Raw genomic sequence first — 27,667 nt, forward strand, 5'->3', positions numbered from 1 at the left:
GGTGTTATTGTAACTTAGGTTAGGTTTTATTTTACAGGTAAATTTGTATTTATTTTAGCTAGGTAGTTATTAAATAGTTAATAACTATTTAAAAGCTATTCTACCTAGTTAAAATAAATACAAACTTGCCTGTAAAATAAAAATAAACCCTAAGATAGATACAATATAGCTATTAGTTATATATGGTAGCTAACTTAGGGTTTATTTTATAGGTAAGTATTTAGTTTTAAATATGAATAATTTAGTTAATAATAGTAATTTTATTTATATTTATTTTATTTATATTTAAGTTAGGGGGTGTTAGGGTTAGGGTTAGACTTAGGTTAAGGGGTTAATACATTTAATATAGTGGCGGCGACGTTGGGGTTGGCAGATTAGGGGTTAATATATATAATGTAGGTGGCGGCGATGTTCGGGACAGCAGATTATGGGTTAATAATATTTAAATAGTTTTTGCGAGGCAGGAGTGCGGCGGTTTAGGGGTTAATATGTTTAATATAGTGGCAGCGATTTCCGGAGCGGCAGATTAGGGGTTAATAATTTTATTTTATTGTTTGCGATGTGGGAGGGACTCGGTTTAGGGGTTAATAGGTAGTTTATGGGTGTTAGTGTACTTTTTAGCACTTTAGTTATAAGTTTTATGCTACAGCTTTGTAGCATAAAACTTATAACTACTGACTTTAGAATGCGTTACGGATCTGGGAGGTATAGGCTGTACCGCTCACTTTTTGGCCTCCCAGGACAGACTCGTAATACCGGCGCTATGGAAGTCCCATAGAAAAAAGGGTTTACGAAGTTTATGTAAGTCGGTTTGTGGTAAGGCCAAAAAAGTGTGCGGAGCCTCTAAACCTGCAAGACTCATCCAAGATTGCGTCCCTTGAATTCAGATTGGCCAATCACAATTAAAGGTGAAAAAATACTATTTGCTGATGCAATCAGCCAATAGGATTGAGCTTGCATGCTATTGGCTGATTGGATTGCATCAGCCAATAGGATTTTTTCACCTTTAATTCCAATTGGCTGATAGAATTCTATCAGCCAATCAGAATTCAAGGGACGCCAACTTGGGTGACGTCATTTAAAGGAGAATTCATTCTTGAAGAGCCGTTGGAAGAAGTGGATGCTCCGCGCCGGATGTCTTGAAGATGGAGCCGCTCCGCGTCGGAAGGATGAAGTAGAAGATGCCATCTGGATGAAGACTTCTGCCCTCCTGGAGGACCACTTCTTGCCACTTGGATGAAGACTTCTCCCAGCTTCGTTGAGGACTTCTTGCCGCTTGGATGAAGACTTCTCCCGGCTTCGTTGAGGACTTCTTGCCGCTTGGATGAAGACTTCTCCCGGCTTCGTTGAGGATGGATGTTCGGTCTTCAAAAACTGTAAGTGGATCTTCGGGGGTTAGTGTTAGGTTTTTTTAAAGGGACACTGTACCCAAAAATTTTATTTCATGATTCAGATTGAGCATGAAATTTTAAGCAAATTTCGAATTTACTCCTATTATCAAATTTTCTTCATTCTCTTGGTATCTTTATTTGAAATGCAAGAATGTAAGTTTAGATGCTGGCCCATTTTTGGTGAACAACCTGGGTTGTCCTTGCTGATTGGTGGATAAATTCATCCACCAATAAAAAAGTGCTGTCCAGAGTACTGAAACCAAAAAAAAGCTTAGATGCCTTCTTTTTCAAATAATGATAGCAAGAGAACGAAGAAAAATTGATAATAGGAGTAAATTAGAAAAGTGCTTAAAATTGCATGCTCTTTCTGAATTACAAAAGAAAAAATTTGGGTTCAGTGTCCCTTTAAGGGTTTATTGGGTGTTTTTTTTATTTTAGATTAGGGGTTTGGGCTGAAAAAGAGCTAAATGCCCTTATAAGGGCAATGCCCATCCAAATGCCCTTTTCAGGGCAATGGGGAGCTTAGGTTTTTTAGATAGGATTTTATTTGGGGAGCTGGTTGTGTGGGTGGTGGGTTTTACTGTTGGGGGGTTGTTTGTATAATTTTTTTACAGGTAAAAGAGCTGATTTATTTGGGGCAATGTCCCGCAAAAAGCCCTTTTAAGGGCTATTAGCAGTTTATTTTAGGCTAGGGTTTTTTTTATTTTGGGGGGGCTTTTTTATTTTGGGGGCTATTAGATTAGGTGTAATTAGTTTAAATATTTGATAATTTCTTTTTTATTTTGTGTAATTTAGTGTTTGTTTTTTGTAATTTAGTTAATTGTATTTAATTAATGTAATTTATTTAATTGCAGTGTAAGGTTAGGTGTTAGTGTAAGACAGGTTAGGTTTTATTTTACAGGTAAATTTGTATTTATTTTAACTAGGTAGCTAGTACATAGTTAATAACTATTTACTAAGTCTTCTACCTAGTTAAAATAAATACAAACTTGCCTGTGAAGTAAAAATAAAACCTAAGATAGCTACAATGTAACTATTAGTTATATTGTAGCTAGCTTAGGGTTTATTTTACAGGTAAGTATTTAGTTTTAAATAGGTAATGATATTAATTTTTATTTAGATTTATTTTAATTATATTAAGTTAGTGGGTGTTAGGGTTAGGTTTAGGGGTTAATAACTTTAGTATAGTGGCGGCGATTTTGGGGGCAGCAGATTAGGAGTTAATAACAGTAATGTAGGTTGCGGCGATGTTAGGGACAGCAGATTAGGGATTAATAATATTTAACTAGTGTTTGCGATGCTGGAGTACGGCGGTTTAGGGATTAATATGTTTATTATAGTGACGGCAATGTCCGGAGTGGCAGATTAGGGGTTAATAATTTTATTTTAGTGTTTTCTATGTGGGAGGGCCTCAGTTTAGGGGTTAATAGGTCGTTTATGGGTGTTAGTGTACTTTGTAACACTTTAGTTATGAGTTTTATGTTACAGCTTTGTAGCTCAAAACCCATAACTACTGACTTTCAGTTTACGGTATGGATCTTAAAGGTATAGGCTGTACCACTCACTTTTTGACCGGACAGGCAAACTCGTAATACCGGTTCTATGGAAGTCCCATTGAAAAAGGACTTTTTGAAAGCTGCGGTAGTTATGTTGCGTTATGGCCAAAAAAGTGTGCGGTACAGCTATACATGCAAAACTGGTAATAGCAGCGGTAGTGAAAAAGAGCCATAACGCTGCTTTTTCACTTATAACGCAAAACTCGTAATCTAGCCGATTATGTTTGTAATAAATGAGGTACAATTAAATGCAAAATACCCCACTAAATTTCTTGTAAATGTTCACTTTTGAATATTATATGTAAATATATTAACAGCAACAACAATTAGAGCATGTCATTTTTCAACTATGATTGCCCTTTAAATGTAATGTTGAAACACAATGAGCCAAAATTAAAGGCCATCAGAATTCCTAAACCAGTGTTTCTCAGCATTTTCAGTTGTCACCCCCTGAGGTGGTAGCAGTACTAGGGTTTTAGGGTGGTCTATGGAAAATGATTTGCTTGTGGAGATGCTGGACTTAGCCCTGAGTGTAACGTTGCTTCTTACTTGGAGTGTACTAAGGATGATGCAGTGTTGATATAGTGGTAAGCATAGTGCAGGGTATGTAACCTGAATAGAGGACAGAGTTATTTGTGAACCCAACATTGGTAATGACCTTGTGGGAAGTTTTAAATGGACTGTGAAAGCTATTTTTGGAGCTTGGTTATTGGTTATCAATATTCCTGGCATTTATTATCCTCACCCTACATTCCACTTACAACATTGGCCTGATTTCTGGACATATCTGTTCTGGACGTATTACCTGGCTGCTGACTCTTAGAACTATACTTTGGATTACTAATCTGGTACCACCTTGTGCTTTGCAACCCAGCTACAGACTGATCTCCTGTCTCTGAATCTATGTATCCTAATAATTCTCCTGCACTATCCTCTGGCATTAACACCTGGTTCCTGTCTGTTAAGATGGCTAATGACTCTGGCTTGTTCTTGATCTTGGTTTGAGGAATACCTCCTTCACAAGCAACTTCAGAAAATCAGCAATATAATCTCCTGTTTACTTAGTAAGAAGAGCCCTTACAGGTATAATATTTTATCTAAGCACCCTATAATATTACCTATAAATATTACCTATTTAACAACAGACATATCATATATATATATATATATATATATATATATATATATATATATATGATACTATAGTTTATATCTTGGCAAATTTACATTGAGTTTATGAGCCACAACAAAAATATTAGTTTTTGTTTCTAAATATATTTAACCCTTTGAGTGTTAAGCACTTTCCTACCCGTGTGCTAAGCTGGATTTGAGGGGGTTTTATTTTTTTAAATATATATTTTTTTAACTTTTTAACTTTTTTTGATCCCCAAAACCCATACCATTGGAATGGTTAGGCGATTACCTTTCCAACGGTGGGTCTTGGGGGTCTGTAGCTGCTTAGATGCCTGAGATACAGGCTTCTAAGTGGCATGCCCCATTTCCCTATACTGTCTACTGTATTTTTTAAATAAAGTTGTGCAGTGACATCATCACGTCATTGCGCGTGATGTCACCACGCAAAATGTGAAGCCCCGTCTATGCCTGTCACTATGTAGGCCAGATAACCGGGATATGAGCGGTTGGGAGCCCCTAGATCTCCTTCAAGGTGGGAGAGTGCTAGCGACGGCTTTGAGCTGTCGTTAGCACCTGACTTAGACAATTTGCGACAGATCAGAGCCGTTGTTAGCACTCAAGGGGTTAAAACTTAATAATATCTCACCGAATGTTTAATTATGCATAATTTAAAAAAAAATGACCTTTCATTTTTTATTTTGTCTGATTTTTCTGTAACTTAGCTTGGAAAGTTGTAGTGTTCTCATGCCCCAATGAGGTTGGAGTGTATTCTGTGGAATGCAGAACCCTGAACATCCCACATGCTGCACAGTTATTAGTTGATATTTATGTTTGGATCTAATTTGTCATTGCAAAAAGTAACACAATAAACCACATTCAAGAGGATTTTCCTGGCAATGCAAAACAATATTTTTCCAACACAACAAGTTTAAATGCTTTTAAAACATTTAGGATAGATGTTAGATTACAAGGGAGCACAACGTTTTTGCGCAATCAATATTGTGTTTATGCAATCCGTTTTGATTGCGATTATATTACAAGAAGAACGGAATTGGGATTTATGCTACAATTCTTATCGCAATATCAGAGCTGTGGTTACCTGTTTTGCAAAACTTAAAAGTTACACAAAACACTTCAAAAATAAATTGCAAAGTACAGTCACACTCATAATAACACCATCTAATAATAACTATATTAAAAAAAATAGCACAAAAAAGGGCTCAAAGATATGAGATTTCGGGTGTTAGAGTAAAAAAAAAGCAGCCAAAGGACTTTAACACAGAGATACATACAGATACATTGCTAAAAATGTATTTGTATATATATATATATATATATATATATATATATATATACACATATATGTGTATTTTGGGGATAAAACTAAGGACAGTGGGGCAGTAGGAGTTCACCCAATGAGTATTATTATTATTATTATTATTATCGGTTATTTGTAGAGTGCCAACAGATTCCGCAGTGCTATAAACAAAGGGGAAGTACAACAAAACAATTATAGGGATCAAGTGGGTAGAGGGCCCTGCCAAGATTTGCACTATTGTAGTCAGCTCTTAAGAAAGTGATCTACAAACAGCTGGACTCTTAGGCTTACATGCTAAGGGGGTTCAGGGGATAGCAATGGAGGAGTGGAACTGGTATAAAGTAAGGTTAGCATAGGTTGTATGTATCCCTGAACAGTAGAGTCTTTAGGGAGAGCTTGAAGCTTTCAAAACTAGGAGAGAGTCTGGAGAAGTCCTGTAAACAGGAGTGAGATGAGGTAACCAGAGAGGAGGAGAGTAGGAGGTCATGAGCAGAGCGAAGGGTATGGATGGAGAGTATCTGGAGACAAGGTCTGAGATATAGGGGGGAGCAGTGCAGTTGAGGGCTTTGTATGTTAGAGTGAGAATTTTGTGTTTGATCCTAGAGGCAAGAGGAAGCCAGTGAAGGGATTTGCAGAGAGGTGCAGCAGATGAAGAGCGGCGTGTAAGGGAGATGAGTCTGGCAGAGGCACTCATTATGGATTGTAAAGGAGCTAGGCGGCAGGTGGGGAGACCAGAGAGGACAGAGTTGCAGTAATCGAGGCGGTAAATAATGAGAGAGTGGATTAAAATCTTAGTTGTGTCTTGTGTAAGGAAGTCTAATTTTAGAGATGTTTTTAAGGTGGAAGCAGCAGGCTTTAGCCAAGGACTGAATGTGAGGAGTGAAAGAAAGATCTGAGCCAAATGTGACCCCGAGACATTGGGCATGCAGGGTAGGGGGGAAAATGAGGAGCTCAGTTTTGGAGAGATTTAGCTTGAGGTAGTGAGAGGACATCCAGGAAGATATGTGAGAAAGACAGTTAGTGACATGGGTTAGCAAGGAAGGAGATAGGTCTGGTGCAGAGAAGTAGATTTGTGTGTAGTCGGCCTACAAAAGATATTGGAAACCGTGGGACTTTATTAGGGAACCTAGTGATGACGTGTAAATTGAGAAGAGAAGGGGACCAAGGGCAGAGCCTTGTGGTACTCCGACAGAAAGTGGTGACAGGGCAGAGGAGGCCCCAGAGAAGGCTACATTAAAGTTATGGGTTGACAGGTAGGAAGAGAACCACAAAAGGGCTGTGTCACAGATGCCGAAGGATTGGAGGGTTTGAAGCAAAAGTGGGTGGTCAACAGTGTTAAAGGCTGCGGACAGATCAAGGAGGATAAGCAGAGAGAAGTGGCCTTTTGATTTTGCTGTAAGTAGGTCATTGGTAACCTTAACAATAGCTGTCTCTGTGGAGTGATGGTAACGAAATCCAGATTGCAGCGGGTCAAAAAGGGAGTTTAACGTAAGGAAATGTGATAGGCGTGCCTATACTAGTTTTTCTAGAAGCTTTGAGGCAAGAGGGAGGAGGTAAATAGGGTGGTAGTTGGATGGGGAGGTAGGATCAAGGGAAGGTTTTTTGAGGATAGGTGTGACCAGTGCATGTTTCAGCGATGAGGGAACTATACCGGAGCAAAGGGAGATGTTGAAAATGTGTGTTAGTATAAGGGTACGTGTAGCAGAGAGGGAGGGGAGTAGCTGTGAGGGGATAGGGTCAAGGGGACAGGTAGTGAGGTGAGAGTGCAATATAAGTGCCGAAACTTCTTCCTCAGTAACAGGGGAGAATGAGCTAAGTTTAAGATTATGTGAGAGCATTTGAGGGGGGGGGGGGGGAGAATGGGATTATGTTGAGAGCTGATTTAATTTCTGTTGTAGTCGATTTTGTTATTGAAGTGGCTGGCAAAGTCTTGAGCTGACAGAGAAGTTGTATTAGGAGGTGGGGGAGGGCGGAGGAGAGTATTGAAAGTGGAGAACAGACATTTTGGGTTTGAAGAAAGATTATAGATAAGAGTAGATAAGTAGTGTTGCTGTAATGATACGTGATGTGTAATAGAACAAGTGGTGTATAAAGTTCTTGTACCTAGTATCCACTATTGTAGGACCACTCAGCCTCACACCTAACCTTGGATTCACACAGATCTAACTTATAGGAATCCGGTTTTGCTCATTGAACTGAGGGTCACTACTGCAGGGTACAGAGTGAAAACGGAGCTGTCACGCAACCAAATGTAAGATAGGCAAATATCATTAGATGAAGATGATAGAGATGTATCTAATGTTAGGTAATATTATCTCAAAAGGGTATAAATGAATGTACATATGATAGAAAATTGCTACAATATATGGTAGGCAGGTTGTATGTATAAGAGACTCACACACTCAGTATGCAATTACTTAAGTGCAACATAGGTATAGAATATAAACCCCAAGTATATGTGATTTGCTAGACTAATAATGTATTTAGGGGTTAATTGAGCACTAGCGCAAAATGAGATTGTTTGAATCTTATATCAAATCATAGTATAAAGTTTGTCAAAAGAACACACAGTATGTAGCTGCAACACTTGAGGAGTTAGTAATAAACAGATAGTTAATTGGAATATGCAGATATCATTAATATGGAAGTCTGGAGAAATAATGAGCATAAACAGTCAATATGGTTAGATGAAATGCAAACAGCAAGCGAGTCAATGAATTCAGAGATCCATAGAAGCATGAAAATGAGATATGGCAGGTGATGAAGTTTTTCACTTATGGAGGCAGCAAACAGTCATTTAGCGTAATGGAGATGAAATAACAAACATGAAAGTCAATATTGTATCCAGCAAAGAAAGAAAGAGTATACAGACCAATTCCAAGATGTACTCCAGGAACAGCGTGGATGCAAATGCTGTTAATACTGTTACCCTGGAAGGAGAGAGTGAGAGAGCGCGGTACAGGCGCTGCAGGAACGCTGAAGTGCCGGGTGTGACGTCACACACACCCGGAGTAACGAAAGTAAGGAAACTGAAGCAAAACTTTTAGTTCCGTTTTGAATCCGGTGACTGCAGAAGCCGATTCTGATGTTCTAGTAGAGAAGGCTGAGATGACAATACTTCAGCAAAGATTCACAAGGTGAAGGTAAGTAATCCCCTATTTCAGAGGAATGGGCTAGGTGTCTCAGAGAACAGTCACGTATAGTAACAGGATCAAATTACCAAGCAGGGAGCTTAGAGAGGAGGGGCCTTAAATAGGGTACTAGGTGTAAGATTTAAAGGGACAAGCCTATGTTGAACAGATCCGTGACAGGACACCCCCCTCAAGGAGCCGCTCAGCGGATCAAGGACCCGGACGGTGAGGATTCCTCCGATGAAATAAAGAGAGAAGGCGTGGTGCCGTGATATTTACAGCAGGCTCCCAGGAATCTTCTTCAGGACCATAACCCTTCCAACTAACCAGGTACTGAAGGCGCTTCCGAAGGTATCGAGAATCCTGGATGGATTCAATCTCATACTCCATCTCATCAGCCACATGAGTCTGGGAAGTAGTCGTCGTAGACGTTGCCCTAAGAGAAGTGAAAGGTTTCAGTAGCGAGACGTGAAAGGTTGTATGTATTCTGAAAGAAGGAGGTAGTAGAAGCGTTACTGCATTAACGTTAACAACCTTCTTAATCTCAAAAGGACCCAAATAGAGAGAGGCGAGTTTCTTGGATGGAACCTGTAGTCTCAAATTCTTAGTGCTCAACCAAACCTTGTCACCTTCCCTATATTCAGGAGGTTTGGAACGTCGTAAATCATAATGACGTTTTTGAGCAGCTTGAGCATCATGTAGTATTTGTTTTACATTAGCAAAACCATTAACCAGGGTATTGATTTTGTCATTAACAACTGGTATGGGTGAGGTGTTAGAACTGTGAATATCGTAAGAAGGATGGAAACCATAGTTAAGGAAAAATGGAGTCATTTTTGTAGAGGAATTCACCATGTTATTATGAGCAAATTCAGCAGTAGAAAGGAGTGAATGCCAATTGTCTTGTTCTAGGGAACAATAACAACGGAGATACTGTTCCAGAGCTTGATTTGTTCTCTCAGTCTGCCCGTTGGTCTGAGGGTGGAAAGCTGTACTAAGCTTTCTAGAGATGTTAAGGGATTGACAAAGATGATTCCAAAATCTAGAAGTAAACTGTGAACCCCTGTCTGTAGTAATGGAATTTGGTAAACCATGTAATTTGACCACATGATCTATGAAAAGAGTAGCCGTTTCAGAAGCTGTAGGTAGACCTCTATGTGGCAAGAAATGGGCCATCTTAGAGAAGAGATCAACGACCACCAAGATAGTGTTAAAGTTTGCAGAAGGTGGGAGATCAACTATATAGTCCATGGCAACGTCCACCCAAGGTCTTTCTGGTATGGGAAGAGAGAGAAGATATCCATATGGACGTTTGTGTTGATGTTTTTTAGTAGTGCAAAGGAAACAAGAATTGATATATTGAGTAACAGTATCAGACATCTTGGGCCACCAATAGTTCCTTGCAAGAACATGGAGAGTCCTATGTACCCCAGGATGACCTGCTAATATAGAGTCATGGGCTGCTGCCAACACCTGATTCCTAAGAGCCATGGGAATATAAAGTAAATTTTTATGATAGAACAGCCCATCAGAATGTTTATCCAAATCGAGATGAGATACTGAAGAATCCTCCTTCAGTTGTAGCTTTAGTGTTGCCAAGAAATCATTGGTTAAACAAATGATCCTATCCGCAGGTATCACAGCGGCTGGAGCCAGCTGATTTTGTGGTTTAGAAGGCATACGAGAGAGAGTATCCGCCTTAAGGTTTTTTGAGCCAGGACGGTAAGTGATCACATAATCAAAGCGTGAAAAAAAAAGGCTCCAACGAACTTGTCGAGAAGTTAAGGTCTTATTTGTCTTCAAGAACTCCAGGTTACGATGATCGGTATAAATAGTAATAGGGTATTTTGTTCCTTCTAGGATATGCCTCCAGAATTCTAATGCGGACTTGATGGCAAGCAATTCCTTATCTCCAATGCCATAGTTAATCTCAGCTGAACTCATGACACGGGAATAGAAGGAAACTGGATGTAAGGGCTCTTTTTGGGAGACCCTCTGGGACAGAACAGCCCCAATAGCAAATTCAGAAGCATCAACCTCAAGCGTAAAATGACAACTGGGATCTGGGAATTGCAGTATGGGTGCTGAAGTAAATTTGTTCTTCAGGGTAGTAAAAGAAACATCAGCCTTACTATCCCATAAGAACTTCACATGTTTTCTAGTTAGGCTAGTTAAAGGTCTAACAATGTGTGAGAAATCTTTAATGAATTTTCTATAAAAATTCGCAAATCCAAGGAATCTCTGGACATCTTTTTTACAAGTGGGTGCTGGCCATTTGAGAATGGCTTCAACTTTACTGGTTTCCATGGTTATCCCGGAGGGGGAGATAGAATAACCCAAAAAAGATATAGTGTTAGTATTAAAGATACACTTCTCTAGTTTGGCGTAGAGATGATGAAGCCTTAAACGAGATAACACTAATTTTACATGTGATAAATGGTTAGCATAAGTATCTGAATAAACAAGAATGTCATCTAAATAGATAACAATACAGACATCCAAAAGATCATGAAAGACATCATTTATAAAGCACTGGAAAGTGGCTGGGGTGTTACAGAGCCCAAACGGCATTACTGTATATTCATACAGACCGTAACGTGTACGAAACGCCGTTAACCACTCATCACCTGCTCTCATCCTGATCAAATTGTAAGCGCCTCTAAGATCAAGCTTGGTGTAAATGGTGGCACCTTGTAAACGTTCAATTAGTTCAGGAATGAGAGGCAGGGGGTATCTGTTTTTCTTAGTGCATTTATTCAGTTGTCTATAGTCTATGATCGGGCGTAAACTGCCATCTTTGTTTTTCACGAAAAACATAGCAGCGCCCGCCGATGAAGTAGATGGTCGTATAAACCCTTTTTTCAGATTTTCGTCTAGATATTCTTTAAGGTGAGCCAATTCAGGCTGAGATAAAGGATATATATGACCATAGGGAATGGAACTATTAGGAATCAGATCAATAGGGCAGTCGTAACTTCTGTGTGGTGGAAGTGTGGCTGCCTCAACTGCATCAAAAACATCTGCATATTCCTTATAACAATCTGGTAGTGTGCCTGTAGCTACATGACAGAGTGTATGAGAGTTAAAACAAGATTGTTTACAAAATGGAGAGTCAAAAACTGTTGTCGCTTCTGTCCAGGATATACTCGGATTATGTTTAGACAACCACTGAATACCAAGTATCATAGGGTAGACAGAGCTTGGCAATACATCAAACGATATCTGTTCTGTATGTCCAGAATCTGAGGTAACTGTAAGTGGAACTGTGTGGTGTGATATAGGACCTGAACTAAATAAAGAACCGTCCACTAAACGAATGGCTAGTGCTGCACTCTTTTTTATTAATGGAATATTGTGCTTAACAACAAAAACTAAATCTATGAAATTCCCAGATGCTCCAGAGTCAATTGCGGCCTGTACGTCTGTCTTCTGATGATCCCACTGCAATGAGAGAGGGATTGATAAATGGGGTGAACTATTGTTAACTAAATTCACTGTGTGATTGTTACTTGATCTCTTACCCTTCTTTTGACGAAGGAGAGATGGGCAATCCTTAACGCCATGATCTTTCTCAGCGCAATATAGGCATAGGTTCAGCAGTTTGCGTCGTGCTTTTTCTTCGGCCTTTAGTGGCCCTCTAATCACAGCAACATCCATGGGTTCATCTGCACTCCTGGCAGAATGGGAGGGAAGATTGGAGTGGTACGGAGTATATTTCCTAGATGTGTTATCTGCTGTGGACTTCTCAGACTTCCGTTCCCTGAGTCTTCGGTCAATACCAATGCACAGAGTCATTAAAGCCTCGAGGTCATCTGGAATTATACCTCTAGCTAGTTCGTCTTTTAAAGAATCACTCAGACCCAAACGAAATTGATTCCTCAAGGCTGGATTGTTCCATAGGGTGTCAGGAGCCCACCTCTTGAAATCCGTTATGTACTCCTCTACCATCCTTTTCCCTTGTCGTAAGGATCTCAGAGCTGTTTCAGCAGTATTCTGCTTATTATGATCCTCATAAAGAAGGGACATTGCAGCGAAGAAGGAATCAAGGGAATTTAATATGGGGTCATCAGTTTCATAGAAGGCGTTGGCCCAGGATCTAGCTTCTCCACGCAAGAAAGAAATTACAGTGAGGACACGTATTCTATCAGTGGGATAAGATTTTGGTTTCAAAGTAAACAAGAGAGTACAAGAATTTCTGAAGTCTCTAAACATAGACCTATCCCCAGAGAATTTCTCAGGGGGGCTAACCACAGGCTCAGGTGTGGTCTCAGAAGTGGGAGATTTATTTGTCATGTATTGATTAATAAATTTCCTAATATTTTGGTTCTCAATCTGTATTTCTCTTAAGCCTTGTATCATATTGTCCATACTTTGGGCTAGAGAACCCACTCTGTTTGAAAGCTCACTTAGCTCCATGATAGAGGATAGAGGTACTATATGAGGCTTGGTAATATGTAATGATACGTGATGTGTAATAGAACAAGTGGTGTATAAAGTTCTTGTACCTAGTATCCACTATTGTAGGACCACTCAGCCTCACACCTAACCTTGGATTCACACAGATCTAACTTATAGGAATCCGGTTTTGCTCATTGAACTGAGGGTCACTACTGCAGGGTACAGAGTGAAAACGGAGCTGTCACGCAACCAAATGTAAGATAGGCAAATATCATTAGATGAAGATGATAGAGATGTATCTAATGTTAGGTAATATTATCTCAAAAGGGTATAAATGAATGTACATATGATAGAAAATTGCTACAATATATGGTAGGCAGGTTGTATGTATAAGAGACTCACACACTCAGTATGCAATTACTTAAGTGCAACATAGGTATAGAATATAAACCCCAAGTATATGTGATTTGCTAGACTAATAATGTATTTAGGGGTTAATTGAGCACTAGCGCAAAATGAGATTGTTTGAATCTTATATCAAATCATAGTATAAAGTTTGTCAAAAGAACACACAGTATGTAGCTGCAACACTTGAGGAGTTAGTAATAAACAGATAGTTAATTGGAATATGCAGATATCATTAATATGGAAGTCTGGAGAAATAATGAGCATAAACAGTCAATATGGTTAGATGAAATGCAAACAGCAAGCGAGTCAATGAATTCAGAGATCCATAGAAGCATGAAAATGAGATATGGCAGGTGATGAAGTTTTTCACTTATGGAGGCAGCAAACAGTCATTTAGCGTAATGGAGATGAAATAACAAACATGAAAGTCAATATTGTATCCAGCAAAGAAAGAAAGAGTATACAGACCAATTCCAAGATGTACTCCAGGAACAGCGTGGATGCAAATGCTGTTAATACTGTTACCCTGGAAGGAGAGAGTGAGAGAGCGCGGTACAGGCGCTGCAGGAACGCTGAAGTGCCGGGTGTGACGTCACACACACCCGGAGTAACGAAAGTAAGGAAACTGCAGCAAAACTTTTAGTTCCGTTTTGAATCCGGTGACTGCAGAAGCCGATTCTGATGTTCTAGTAGAGAAGGCTGAGATGACAATACTTCAGCAAAGATTCACAAGGTGAAGGTAAGTAATCCCCTATTTCAGAGGAATGGGCTAGGTGTCTCAGAGAACAGTCACGTATAGTAACAGGATCAAATTACCAAGCAGGGAGCTTAGAGAGGAGGGGCCTTAAATAGGGTACTAGGTTTAAGATTTAAAGGGACAAGCCTATGTTGAACAGATCCGTGACAGTTGCTTATGGAGATTAAGGGCAGAATAGTAGGAGTTCAAGATGAATTTGTAATGAAGAAAATCAGCTGAACTCCAATATTTTCTCCAGTGCCGCTCAGCAGTACGGGAACATCTGCGTAGGTAATGTGTCAGAGGAGTATGCCAGGGCTCAGGATGAGTGTGTGATTTCCGAGCTATGGTAAGTGGGGCGAGATTGTCAAGGACGGATATAAGGGTGGAATTATAGTGGCAGATAAATTTTTGAGGGCAGGAAAAGGAGGAGAAGGATGAGAGGAGAGGTTTGAGGGAATTAGCAATCTGTTGCTGATCTAATGACATAATGCTTCTGTGAAGTTTAGTGTGAGGAGTAGAAGGAGGGAGAGTTGTAGGGAGGGATGATACGTTGCAAGTAAGGAGATGGTGGTCAGAAAGAGGAAAGGGGGAGTTTGTGAAGTTTGAGAGAGTTCATCAATGGCTAAAGATCAGGTCAAGAGAGTGACTGTCTTTGTGAGTGGGAGAATCAGTCCATTGTGACAGACCGAAAGAGGAAATGAGTTGCAGAAGCTGTTTTGCAGATGAGGCAGTGGGATTGTCAAGAGGGATGTTGAAGTCGCAAAGAATGAGGGCAGGGGTGTCTGAGGAAAGGAAATAAGGTAGAAAGGCAGCCAAGTGATCTAGAAATTGGGTTGAGGAGCCAGGGGGTCGGTATATGACTTCAACACGTATAGAGAGGGGAGAGAATAAGCGAATCATGTGGGTTTCGAATGAGGAAAATGAGTTGTATTTGTTGAAAGGTGCAATGAGAGGAAAGTAAAACACCTACACCACCTCCTTGTCTATTACCAGACCTAGGAGTGTGGCTGAAGTGGAGATCCCCATGTGACAGAGCAGCAGTGGATGCTGTGTCTAAGGGAGAGAGCCAGGTTTCTGTTAGGTCCAGAAGGTTGAGGGAGCGAGAGATGAAGAGGTCATGTATAGAAGTGAACTTGTTGCAAATAGAGCGAGAGCTCTAGAGTGCACAAGTGAAAGGGGTAGTGGCTTTTGATGCAAGAGGAATGTGAGTATGGTTTGCAGAGTTTTGTCTTCTGAGTCTATGGGATAGTACACATGGATGTGCAAGGCTAGGCAGTGGTTGGGGACCAGGAGTAGGGGAGATGTCACCAGCAGTAAGTAAAAGCAAGAGGGAGAGTGACATGAGATGAGATACGGATTTGCAGTAGTCAGACTGCTTTTGAGACAAGCTGCAGGGGGGAGAGAGAGTGTTTAGGAATAGGTAAAGTTCATGAGTACAAAAGTAAGGTGAGTTTAAGAGAGATGGGCTAATCAACAGTGCAGGTGGAGTGGGAGAAGGAGTAATTGAATAATGTAGTTAGTTATAGAGACAAGAGATAGCAAAAATTATTATGAATATAGTGAGCATTTTTACAAAAGTGGGAACCAGTTAAGCACATAAGACACAGAATTAAAGTAGCAATTGCATAAGAAAACAAAATATATATGAAACATAATATTACAGAAGTACTTGCCTTGTGTCTTGCCCCTTGCCCAATCTTTGTTGAATTCTTGTATAATTCTATTGTTAATGTCTCACTTATAAAATGTTCACTTTGAAAATGTGAACATATGTTGTTATAGCAATACACAGCTCAAACTAATGTGAAATATATGCAGGCAGGGCAGTGAGCTGAGTCCACTAAGTTGATTGCTAATCAAAGACAATTGGAAAGGCCAATTGGAAAGTTAGATTCTGCTCTAGTCAGGGTGAGATGTTAAGTAAACAGACAATAACATTTGGAGGGGGTTAAAACTGTGGCATAAAACAGCTATACATTTTAGAATAATAGCAAGTATTGATAAGGATTTAGCCTCACATGGCAATTAACAAAACATTAGAATTAAGACATTGGATAATAGTTCAACAAATATAGGACTAAATTAACAAACTAAAATCATTTACTCTATGTAAATATTCACATACCAAAATAGAGTTAAAGGAGAGGAAAAACACCAGAGTCCAGTGAATACTTTGCAGAGTGACAAGGAATATATTCACATACCAAAATAGAGTTACAGGAGAGGAAAAACACCAGAGTGCAGTGAATACTTTGCAGAGTGACAAGGAATATATTCACATAGCAAAATACAGTTACAGGAGAGGAAAAACACCAGAGTTCAGTGAATACTTTGCAGAGTGACAAGGAATATATTCACATACCAAAATAGAGTTACAGGAGAGGAAAAACACCAGAGTAGTTTTGATCTGGTCACCAAGAATGCTGCTAAGGAAATGCTGCTAATGAAACATACCTGAAATTGGTTGAGAAAGATCTGGGGGAATTAATAGATGTACCACACAAAGGAAACATTAATTTCATTAAGGAGGACAGGATAACTTTAGATGGTCTTAAAAAAAATAAGGACATCATCCTCAAGTCGGCCGATAAATCCAGCAGTATAGTCCTGATGGATTACAATGATTATGAAAAAGAGGTACAGAGACAGTTAAGCGAGGAGAAGAGTTATATGATGCTCACACGGGACCCCACAGTACAATACTAGAAAGAGCTGGATAGTATTTTAAAAATGGGGGAGGATAATGGTTGGATCACAGAGGCTGAGAGGAAGTTTATGACAACATCAGACCCCAGAGCACCGGTGATTTATGTCCTACCCAAGGTGCATACATTCTTGATATCACCCCAGGGAGACAAATTATCTCCTCTATGGGGTCTTTAAATCAACCAGTCTCCATCTCTATTAACAGTCATCTGCCAAACAGTGTGAAGAAAATACTGTCTTATATCAAAGACTCACAAGATTTTATTGTCACTTTGTCTTTAATAAATGGGACTGATCCCAATTTGATTTTTGTAACATGTGACATATCCAGTCTGTACACTGCATACCACAAAAGGAAGGTTTGGAGGCTGAAAAATACTAAGTGATGATGTTGAATATAAGGGACTTCCAATTGAGTACCTATTGCTACTATTACATTTTGTGCTTCACAAAAAATATTTTTTGTTTCAGGGTAAAGTATATCTATAATGTAGAGGTACTGCAATGGGCTCTAATGTGGCCTCCAGTTATGCTAATGCTTATATGCATGAGTATGAACAGGGTTTAAACAGTTTGGTAAACATTACAAACATTTCATTGATGTCTGGAAATTCAGAAAAGCAATTCTGAAGATTTTGGATATTTTAAGGGCGGGGGACAGATTAAGACCCTATGTGAAAGAACAGCCAATATTCTCATACCGGAGGGGGAGAAGCCTTAAGGATCTACTAATTAAGGCTGACCCAATAGAGAAATATGAGAAAAGGGAGTGTAAAATGCCATGGGTGTGTGACTTGCAATAGTCTGATTTTAGGTGACACTTTTAGCCACAGTAGAACAGGCAAAAATACAAGATCAAATATGCCCTTTAATTTGAATCTAAATATGTGGTGTATTTAATTATATGCCCCTGTGGGAAATCCTATGTGGGGAAGACGGAGTGCATATTGAAGGAGAGATGGTGGTGCATAGGTCCAGTATCAGAGCAGCAATAGATACTGAAAAAAACTTATCAGGTAGTAGCCAAACATTTTTTGTAGTGTATACATCCTACATGTAGCTTGAGGTGTGCCCCCATATATCAGGTAGTTGAAGAGATAAGAGGTGGGAATAGAAAGAAAGTAGTACTCCAAAGAGAGGCTGACTGGATTGATGAATTAGACACATTTCAACCAAAGGGACTGAACACATACCTTTCCCTATTATGTTTTCTGCAATGTATAGATTTGGTGAACCTGTTAAGTAGAAACACACTTCATAATTTGTAATGTGACTTTTTGGTTTTCCATGTACTGATAATATCATCCTTTCTTTTCTAACAACCCTAATAAGAAATTATAGAAGCAAAGAATGCTGTATTTAGAAATGTCCACTAGGTGGAGGTGTAAGGCTCAAAATGGAACAAGATGGGTACGTGACGTCAGCATGGGGAGCCTAGTGGGAACATTTGAAGCTCAGGGTATTTAAAGGGATTAGTGTATGTAATATGTACCTTGATGAAGGCCCAGGTTGGGGCCAAAATGTTGGTCATATATTGATATACTGATATACTATAATATGATGAATAAATCACATATATTGTAAAAAGATATGGAACTGTGGAAGTCTTACTTAAAAAACATATATATATATATATATATATATATATATATATATATATATATATATATATATATTTATATATATAGTGTTGCTTGGGTATTTCTTGATCTGCGCTGTGTATGTTGCAAATGGTTATTTTGCTCTAATTAGTTCCTCCTGATATATTTCAATGGCAGCTAGTTTCTGAATATTCCACTATCATCAAATGGAATATGAAGGAAAAAGGTATGGAGTTGAGTTTCAGAGTTCAGCGCACATAGAATGGAGAAAAACAAAAACAAAACCAAATTATGGTGCAGTATGTCAGTACTAGGCAATCAAAAACTAAACGTGAGATTTAAATGTGCTCACCTTGTTTAACCTCAAACATGTGAGGTATGTTGGAAGCATGGAGGGGATGTAATCCCTATCTGTGGTAAAGATGTTTCCAGCTGGTATGCAGAAACTTTTATCAGGTGGAAATCTTGATATCCCTGGAGTAGAAATATGTTGGTATTTCAGACAAACTTCTCCTCTCCGGAGTCAGGTAGAGACACTTTAATTCTTTTTGCTGGACAAGGAAAGAAATCCAGCAAAAAGAATTAAAGTGTCTCTACCTAACTCCAGAGAGGAGAAGTTTGTCTGAAATACCAACATATTTCTACTCCAGGGATATCAAGATTTCCACCTGCTAAAAGTTTCTGCATACCAGCTGGAAACATCTTTACCACAGATAGGGATTACATCCCCTCCATGCTTCCACCTAAAAAGAGAAAATATCTAGTTTGCGGCAGTTGTGTGGACGAGAATGCCTTGTTGATGTCAGAGGTCAGAGGAGAATGGGCAGACTGGTTTGAGATGATAGAAAGGCAAAAGTAACTCAAATAACTACTTGTTACAACCAAGGTATGCAGAATACCATCTCTGAATGCACAACACATCGAACCTTGAAGCAGATGGGCTACAGCAGCAGAAGACCACACTGGGTGCCACTCCTGTCAGCTAAGGACAGGAAACTGAGGCTACAATTTGCACAGACTCACCAAAATTGGACAATAGAAGATTGGAAAAACATTGCTTGGTCTGATGAGTCTCGATTTCAGCTGCGACATTTAGATGGTAGGGTAATAATTTTGCATAAACAACATGAAAGCATGGCTCCATCCTGCCTTTTATCAACGGTTCATGCTGGTGGTGGTGCTGTAATGATGTGGGGGATATTTTCTTGGCACTCTTTGGGCCCCTTAGTACCAATTGAGCATTGTTTAAACACCACTGCCTACCTGAATATTGATGCTGACCATGCCCATCCCTTTATGGCTACAGTGTACCCATCTTCTGATGGATTCTTCTAGCAGGATAATAAACTATGTCACAAAGCTCAAATAATCTCAAACTGGTTTCCTGAACATGACAATGAGTTCACTGTACTCCAATGGCATGGCCTCCACAGTCACCAGATCTCAAGTCAATAGAGCACCTTTGGGATGTGATAGAAGAGGAGATTCGCATAATGGATATGCAGCCTACAAATCTACAGCAACTGCGTGATGCTATTATGTCAAAACACCTTATTGAATCTATGCCACAAAGAATTCATGCAGTTCTGAAGGCAAAAGTGGGTCCAACCCAATTATAGCAAGCTGTACCTAATAAAGTGGCCGGTGAGTGTATATCTATACCTATATAATCATTTATATATATAGGTATAAATATATATTTGATTTAAAAACTATCAGATATATGAAGAGATATTTAATTTTGAATAAATAGAACATATTCTGTTATGTTAAGAACATTTGAATATGAAATATTAATATTTTCATGTTGGGTTAACGCAATTGCAAAAATGGTGATCTTGTTTGCACGATATTCGTGAGTTTTTTCTCTACTCTTTTTTCTCCATTAACTTCTAAGGGGAATATGTGAACGTCTTTTTTAACTTGTAATATGAGGGCAACCCAACTAGCGATTGCGAAAATGCAATATACTGTGCCACTTGTAATCTGTCCCTTATTTTTTCTTCAGATCTTTTGCAATGATGCATCTCTGATCTAAACGTTAATGTCCCTTTAAGCATCAAGTTTTTCTGACAGCAGTTATAACAAAATACACACACACACATAAATAAAGATACACATTAAGAAAAAATATAATTCATAATACCCCTTATCTGTATCTGATATCATTCCATACACAATATGATAGGTCACTCTGTTTGATACCTTTCAGTTTGGAACTGGATCATTTCTTATTATGCTCTAATGTTATCCTTCTGGGATAATATATTTTAGTGACATATGATGGAATATTTTACAGTTAATATTTCACAATGGCACTTTTTTATTACAGTGGTGCACAACATTTTATTACGTATGATATAAATATTTATCTTTTCTGAATCTGTACCATAGCTAATTATTTTAAATAACTGAAGGGCAAGCCCTGGAATACCCCTGGCAAATCTCTGAGGATTAGCGTGAGTACATATATAAAACTCATCAAACTGAGGGTGTGTTGCCCTATAATATTCTCTGTTTATTTTAATTATGCTAAAGCTTACAGTATAACAGGAAAAATATGGATAACAAACTGTGTTTCATTGGATTTTTAAGGGGTTTCAAGTATAAAATATATGGGCAAAACTAAGATGATTGCTGTTTTTTTCCCCCCGACAAATAATATTGCTTTCTAATGTGTGCAATCAACAATTCTATAAAATTTTGCATAATTTTATAATTAAGATATTGGGGTAAATTTATGATAGTGCGGACGGACATGATACAATGTAGCGTATCATGTCCGCCGCCCATCGATAAATGCCGACAGCATACGCTGTCAGCATTTATCATTGCACCAGCAGTTCTTGTGAACTGCTGGTGCAATGCCGCCCCTTGCAGATTCGCGGCCAATCGGCCGCTAGCAGGGGGTGTCAATCAGCCCGATCGCATTCGATCGGGTTGATTTCTGTCTGCGACCTCAGAGCAGGCAGACAGGTTATGGAACAGCAGTCTTTAGACCGCTGCTTTATAACTTCTGTTTCCGGCGAGCCTTGATAAATTGACCCCTATGTCAGTTTTTAAGTTGTATACAAGTTTCACATCTCCAGCATACTTTCATTACCAAGGTATTAATCTAGTTTTATTTTGGTATATTTCATGCACTATTTCTCTAGCAAATGTGATCATATAAGAATTTTTTTTTTTCAAAACTTTGGGTTTTGCACTGAAATTATTTACAAACTGCTTGTGCAAATATGCTTCTCTGGGATTCCCTTTGTTTGGAAATAGCAGACATGCATGGCGTTGCCATTGCTTTTTGGTAGGCCTCTAATTGCAGCTGCACATCACACATCTGAAATTCATGGCAGTGAAAGGGTTACTTAATTAGCCGGTAAGGGAAATACTATTGTAATGTAGGGATAACTCTCCCACCTGACACCTTGCATCTTCCTTATCCCTCCCAAACAGCACTCTCCCCCCATTGGCACTTATCCCCACTAGTCCAGCCAGACAGTCTTCCAGAATGCATTTTTTTCTATTTTTTTCCCCCTGCAGTGTAGTGATCCCCCCTCAACCCTACCATCTTCATTATCTTCCTCCCACTAATGGCTGTCTGCTAGTGCCCAATTTATATATTTTAATTTCATTTATATATATATATATATATATATATATATATATATATATATTTTTTTTTTTTTTTAAATCTGTAGTGTAGTGGTCCCCCCATCCCAATGATCACTAGTTAGAGGCCCCCATCCCATACTTTTTTTCTGTAGTGCAGTGCCCAATCCCTCCCTCCCCATTTTCTGCAGTATAGGGTCCCTCCCACTCCCTTCACCTTCCTCCCCCTCAGCTGCTGGGCCACCCACCAGCCTTCCCTCCCATGCCTCGTAGATTGTTTCAGACAGTGACACAGACAGTGTCACTATCTATAACGATATGGCGATCTGCAAGTGTCACCGTCTATAACAAGCTGGCAATCTGCCTTCATGTGATAACTGAGCACCGATCACCTACAGCACAGGAAAGGCAGCTCTTGGCTGTCCCTTGACAACCAAGACTACTGAAGATGCAACGTAGATCTACTTTATGCTGTATGATGGGCTATGTACTGCAGGACATAGATCTTAGATATAGGTCATTAAGGCACAAAGGGTTAAAGGGATAGAAAGATCAAAATTGAAATGTGCATAGGTGCATTTAAATTTGAAATATACTTCCATTAGTAAAAATGCTTCTAATAAAAGGTATTACTTTTTTCAGTAGTATACACACATATACTGTGTGGGGCTGTGAACCAGTGTTCAAACTCAGAGTGCTGGCAGTGGTGTGTATTGTACCTATGAAGAAGGAATATGAAACCCAAAAAAGTTTCTTTTGTAATTCAGACAGAGAATATCATTTTAAAAAAAAGTTTCCAATTTCTTTCAAATATAACATTTGCTTCGTTCCCATGATATTTTAGGTTGAAGAGATACCTAGGTAGACATTTGGAGAACTGCAGTAAATAGTGCTGCCATCTACTGCTCTTGCAAATAAATAACATTCTTGAAGGATACCAAGAAAAGGAAGCAACATTTGTAACAAAAATATATTAGAAAGTTGTTTAAAATGATATGCTCTATCACTGGTTTTCAAAGCTGTCCTTAGACCCCTTCCCCCTAACAGGCCACAATTTGAGGATATCTGAACTAGAGCACAGGTGAAATAATCAGCGTAGTTGTAAACATAATTATTTTACCTGCTCTCATCCAAGGTAATCCTGAAAACCTGGCCTGCTGGGGAGGCTTGAGGACAGCTTTGAAAACCAAAAAAAAACCAACAAATCAAATTTGCTTTATTATCTTTGTATCCTTCATTCCTGATGGTTTCAGCTAGCTCCCAGTTGTGTGTTGCTGCTCCTGAGTCTATATTTACAAAAGGATACCCAGAGAATGAAGCAAATTTGATAACATAAGTAAATTGAAAAGTTGTTTAAAATTGGATGTTGTATCAGAATCCTGAAAGTTTACATTTGATTTTGCTGTCCCTTTAATAAAAGTGCACAGGGCATATGTACATATGCTTCATGCACAGTAATGCTGAAACCGATAACTTTTACTAGAAACATTTTTGATAAGATGTATCAGAAAATAGTTTTTTTTAAAAACTGAAATACATTCACGTGCATTTTAATTTTGTTTTCTGTCTCTTTAAATGTGAATCGTAATTTCCATGCCTCTTTATGCTATGTTTAACTCAATTTTATTTGTAACTAGTGAGTTTAGCTTTAAAGGGACAGGAAACTCCAAAATTTTCTTTCATGATTCAGATAGAACATACAATTTCAAACAACTTTCCAATTTACTACTATTATCAAATTTGTTTCATTCTCATGTTATCCATTGCAGAATGAACATCTCTGCACTACTGCCAGCTAGCTGAACACATCTAGATAGCCAATCACAAGAGACAAATGTGTGCAGGCACCAATCAGCAGCAGCTCCCACTAGTGTAGGGTGTAGGATATGAGCGTATTATTTTCCAACAAGGGATACCAAGAAAACAAAGCACATTTAAAAAATAGCAGTGAATTTAAAAGTGTCTTAAAATGCTTAAAATGACATGCTCTATCTGAATCCTGCAAGTTTATTTTTTACTTTCCTATTCCTTTAAAGAATTATTATTGTGTTAAACTCACTACCTTACAAAATGTAACATTGATAAGTAATGCAGACACTCTACTATAAAAAGTAAATTTAGAGAAAACCAAATTGAAACACGGAACACAATATACCTTTACTGTATCCAGAGGATGTCCTACAATAACACTAGCAGCTCCTGTTAAACAAGAAATGGTAGATTAGTAGAAAATGGGTGTGTAATGTATACAACATTTCTGTAATTTACGTAGCTGAACACACAATTTGTTAATAATATTAGGTTTACAAATGTCTTGAGTGTTTTACTGGATATAAAGTTGCTTGTATAGAGTTGAAATATGGATAAGCAAAAGCAAATAAGTGAAATATGTTACATACCTCCAATATAGCCAGCTATAAAGTCATCCGTCTGGAAGCTTCCCATCCTTTACGGAATAATCAAATATTTTGTTTTTGTTTATATTTGGTAACTTATTTTGCAGTCGGTTACAAAAATATTTGCATTTGTTCAGTCCAAAGGTAGTAAGAAGCAAAGCAAATGATTCCGCAGCCAGTAGCAGTGTATTTTCTCATAGCTTCTTTACACTGCAGAATGCAGATTATTACTCGCAGGACTAGTTTATAATTGTCAGCTAGTCCCCTTTCAAGCACAATTTAACCTCTTTTTAAGGAGTGGAGTACAGGAACAAAACATTAACATATTTTTGCATAGCAATAAAAAAAGTGTCTCCTCCTAATTATAAAGAGATCTTTAAAACCTATCGGCTAGATTTAGAGTTCTGTGGCCAAAGGGGTGCGTTAGCTACGCATTATTTTTTTTCCCCGCACCTTTTAAATACTGCTGATATTTAGAGTTCACAGAAGGGCTGCGTTAGGCTCCAAAAAAGGAGCGTATAGCATATTTACCACAACTGCAGCTCTCAATACCAGCGGTGCTTACGGACGCGGCCAGCTTCAAAAACGTGCTCGTGCACGATTCCCCCATAGGAAACAATGGGGCAGTTTGAGCTGAAAAAAAACCTAACACCTGCAAAAAAGCCGCGTTCAGCTCCTAACGCAGCCCCATTGTTTCCTATGGGGAAACACTTCCTACGTCTGCACCTAACACTCTAACATGTACCCCGAGTCTAAACACCCCTAACCTTACACTTATTAACCCCTATTCTGCCACCGCAGCTATCGCTGACCCCTGCATTTTATTATTAACCCCTAATCTGCCGCTCCGTATACCGTCGCAACCTACGTTATCCCTATGTATCCCTAATCTGCTGCCCCTAAGACCGCCGACCACTATATTATATTTATTAACCCCTAATCTGCCCCTCACAATGTCGCCGCCAGCTACCTACAATAATTAACCCCTAATCTGCAGACCGGATCTCGCCGCTACTCTAATAAATGGATTAACCCCTAAAGCTAAGTCTAACCCTAACACTAACACCCCCCTAAGTTAAATATAATTTAAATCTAACGAAATAAATTAACTCTTATTAAATAAATTATTCCTATTTAAAGCTAAATACTTACCTGTAAAATAAACCCTAATATAGCTACAATATAAATAATAATTATATTGTAGCTATTTTAGGATTAATATTTATTTTACAGGCAACTTTGTAATTATCTTAACCAGGTACAATAGCTATTAAATAGTTATTAACTATTTAATAGCTAAAATAGTTAAAATAATTACAAAATTACCTGTAAAATAAATCCTAACCTAAGTTACAATTAAACCTAACACTACACTATCAATAAATTAATTAAATACAATACCTACAAATAACTACAATTAAATAAACTAACTAAAGTACAAAAAATAAAAAAGAACTAAGTTACAAAAAATAAAAAAATATTTACAAACATTAGAAAAATATTACAACAATTTTAAACTAATTACACCTACTCTAAGCCCCCGAATAAAATAACAAAGACCCCCAAAATAAAAAAATGCCCTACCCTATTCTAAATTAAAAAAGTTCAAAGCTCTTTCACCTTACCAGCCCTGAAAAGGGCCATTTGCGGGGCATGCCCCAAATAATTCAGCTCTTTTGCCTGTAAAAAAAAACATTCAATACTCCCCCCAACATTACAACTCACCACCCACATACCCCTAATCTAACCCAAACCCCCCTTAAATAAACCTAACACTAAGCCCCTGAAGATCTTCCTACCTTATCTTCACCATGCCAGGTTCACCGATCCGTCCTCCGAAGTCTTGATCCAAGCCTCTGAAGTCTTCATCCAAGCCCAAGCGGGGGCTGGCGATCCATAATCCGGCTGAAGTCTTCTATCAAGCGGCAGCTGAAGAGGTCCTGAAGAGGCTCCAAAGTCTTCATCCTATCCGGGAAGAAGAGGAGATCCGGACCGGCAACCATCTTGATCCAAGCGGCATCTTCTACCTTCATCCGATGACAAACGGCTCCATCTTGAAGACCTCCAGCGCGGATCCATCCTCTTCTTCCGACGTCCAACTGAAGAATGAAGGTTCCTTTAAGGGACGTCATCCAAGATGGCGTCCCTCGAATTCCTATTAACTGATAGGATTCTATCAGCCAATCAGAATTAAGGTAGGAAAATTCTGATTGGCTGATGGAATCAGCCAATCACCCAATCGGATTGAACTTGAATCTGATTGGCTGATTCCATCAGCCAATCTGATCAGATCAGCCAATAGAATGCGAGCTCAATCTGATTGGCTGATCCTATCAGCCAATCAGATTGAACTTGAATCTGATTGGCTGATTCCATCAGCCAATCAGAATTTTCCTACCTTAATTCCGATTGGCTGATAGAATCCTATCAACCAATTGGAATTCGAGGGACGCCATCTTGGATGACGTCCCTTAAAGGAACCTTCATTCTTCAGTTGGACATGGGAAGAAGAAGATGGATCCGCGCTGGAGGTCTTCAAGATGGAGCCGTTCGTCATCGGATGAAGATAGAAGATGCCGCTTGGATCAAGATGGTTGCCAGTCCGGATCTCCTCTTCTTCCGGGATAGGATGAAGACTTTGGAGCCTCTTCTGAACCTCTTCAGCCGCCGCTGATAGAAGACTTCAGCCGGATTATGGATCGCCAGCCCCCGTTTGGGCTTGGATGAAGACTTCGGAGGCTTGGATCAAGACTTCGGAGGACGGATCGGTGAACCAGGCATGGTGAAGATAAGGTAGGAAGATCTTCAGGGGCTTAGTGTTAGGTTTATTTAAGGGAGGTTTGGGTTAGATTAGGGGTATGTGGGTGGTGGGTTGTAATGTTGGGGGGGGGATTGTATGTTTTATTTTACAGGCAATAGAGCTGAATTATTTGGGGCATGCCCCGCAAATGGCCCTTTTCAGGGCTGGTAAGGTAAAAGAGCTTTGAACTTTTTTAATTTAGAATAGGGTAGGGCATTTTTTTATTTTGGGGGTCTTTGTTATTTTATTAGGGGGCTTAGAGTAGGTGTAATTAGTTTAAAATTGTTGTAATATTTTTCTAATGTTTGTAAATATTTTTTTATTTTTTGTAACTTAGTTCTTTTTTATTTTTTGTACTTTAGTTAGTTTATTTAATTGTAGTTATTTGTAGGTATTGTATTTAATTAATTTATTGATAGTGTAGCGTTAGGTTTAATTGTAACTTAGGTTAGGATTTATTTTACAGGTAATTTTGTAATTATT

The 27,667-nt window shown here is 38.8% G+C and overlaps 1 protein-coding gene across 2 annotated transcripts in view; it reads right to left on the minus strand.

Moving 5' to 3' along the window:
- Positions 1-24,601, minus strand: part of SLC25A48 (solute carrier family 25 member 48) — a 128,967-nt gene extending 104,366 nt beyond the window's left edge. The window contains exons 1-2 of one of the 2 annotated variants that reach the window (XM_053717200.1): positions 24,388-24,601; positions 24,144-24,187 (exon numbers count right to left, since the gene is read on the minus strand). In XM_053717200.1, coding sequence (XP_053573175.1) covers positions 24,144-24,187; positions 24,388-24,433 — 90 coding nt within the window. In that variant the 5' untranslated portion in view covers positions 24,434-24,601. The remainder of the gene's footprint in view (positions 1-24,143; positions 24,188-24,387) is intronic. The other variant, XM_053717201.1, reaches the window with a different exon arrangement.
- Between the last annotated feature and the right edge of the window lie 3,066 nt (positions 24,602-27,667).

This window comes from Bombina bombina, chromosome 6, assembly GCF_027579735.1.
Source record: "Bombina bombina isolate aBomBom1 chromosome 6, aBomBom1.pri, whole genome shotgun sequence".
NCBI classification, from domain to species: Eukaryota; Metazoa; Chordata; class Amphibia; order Anura; family Bombinatoridae; genus Bombina; species Bombina bombina.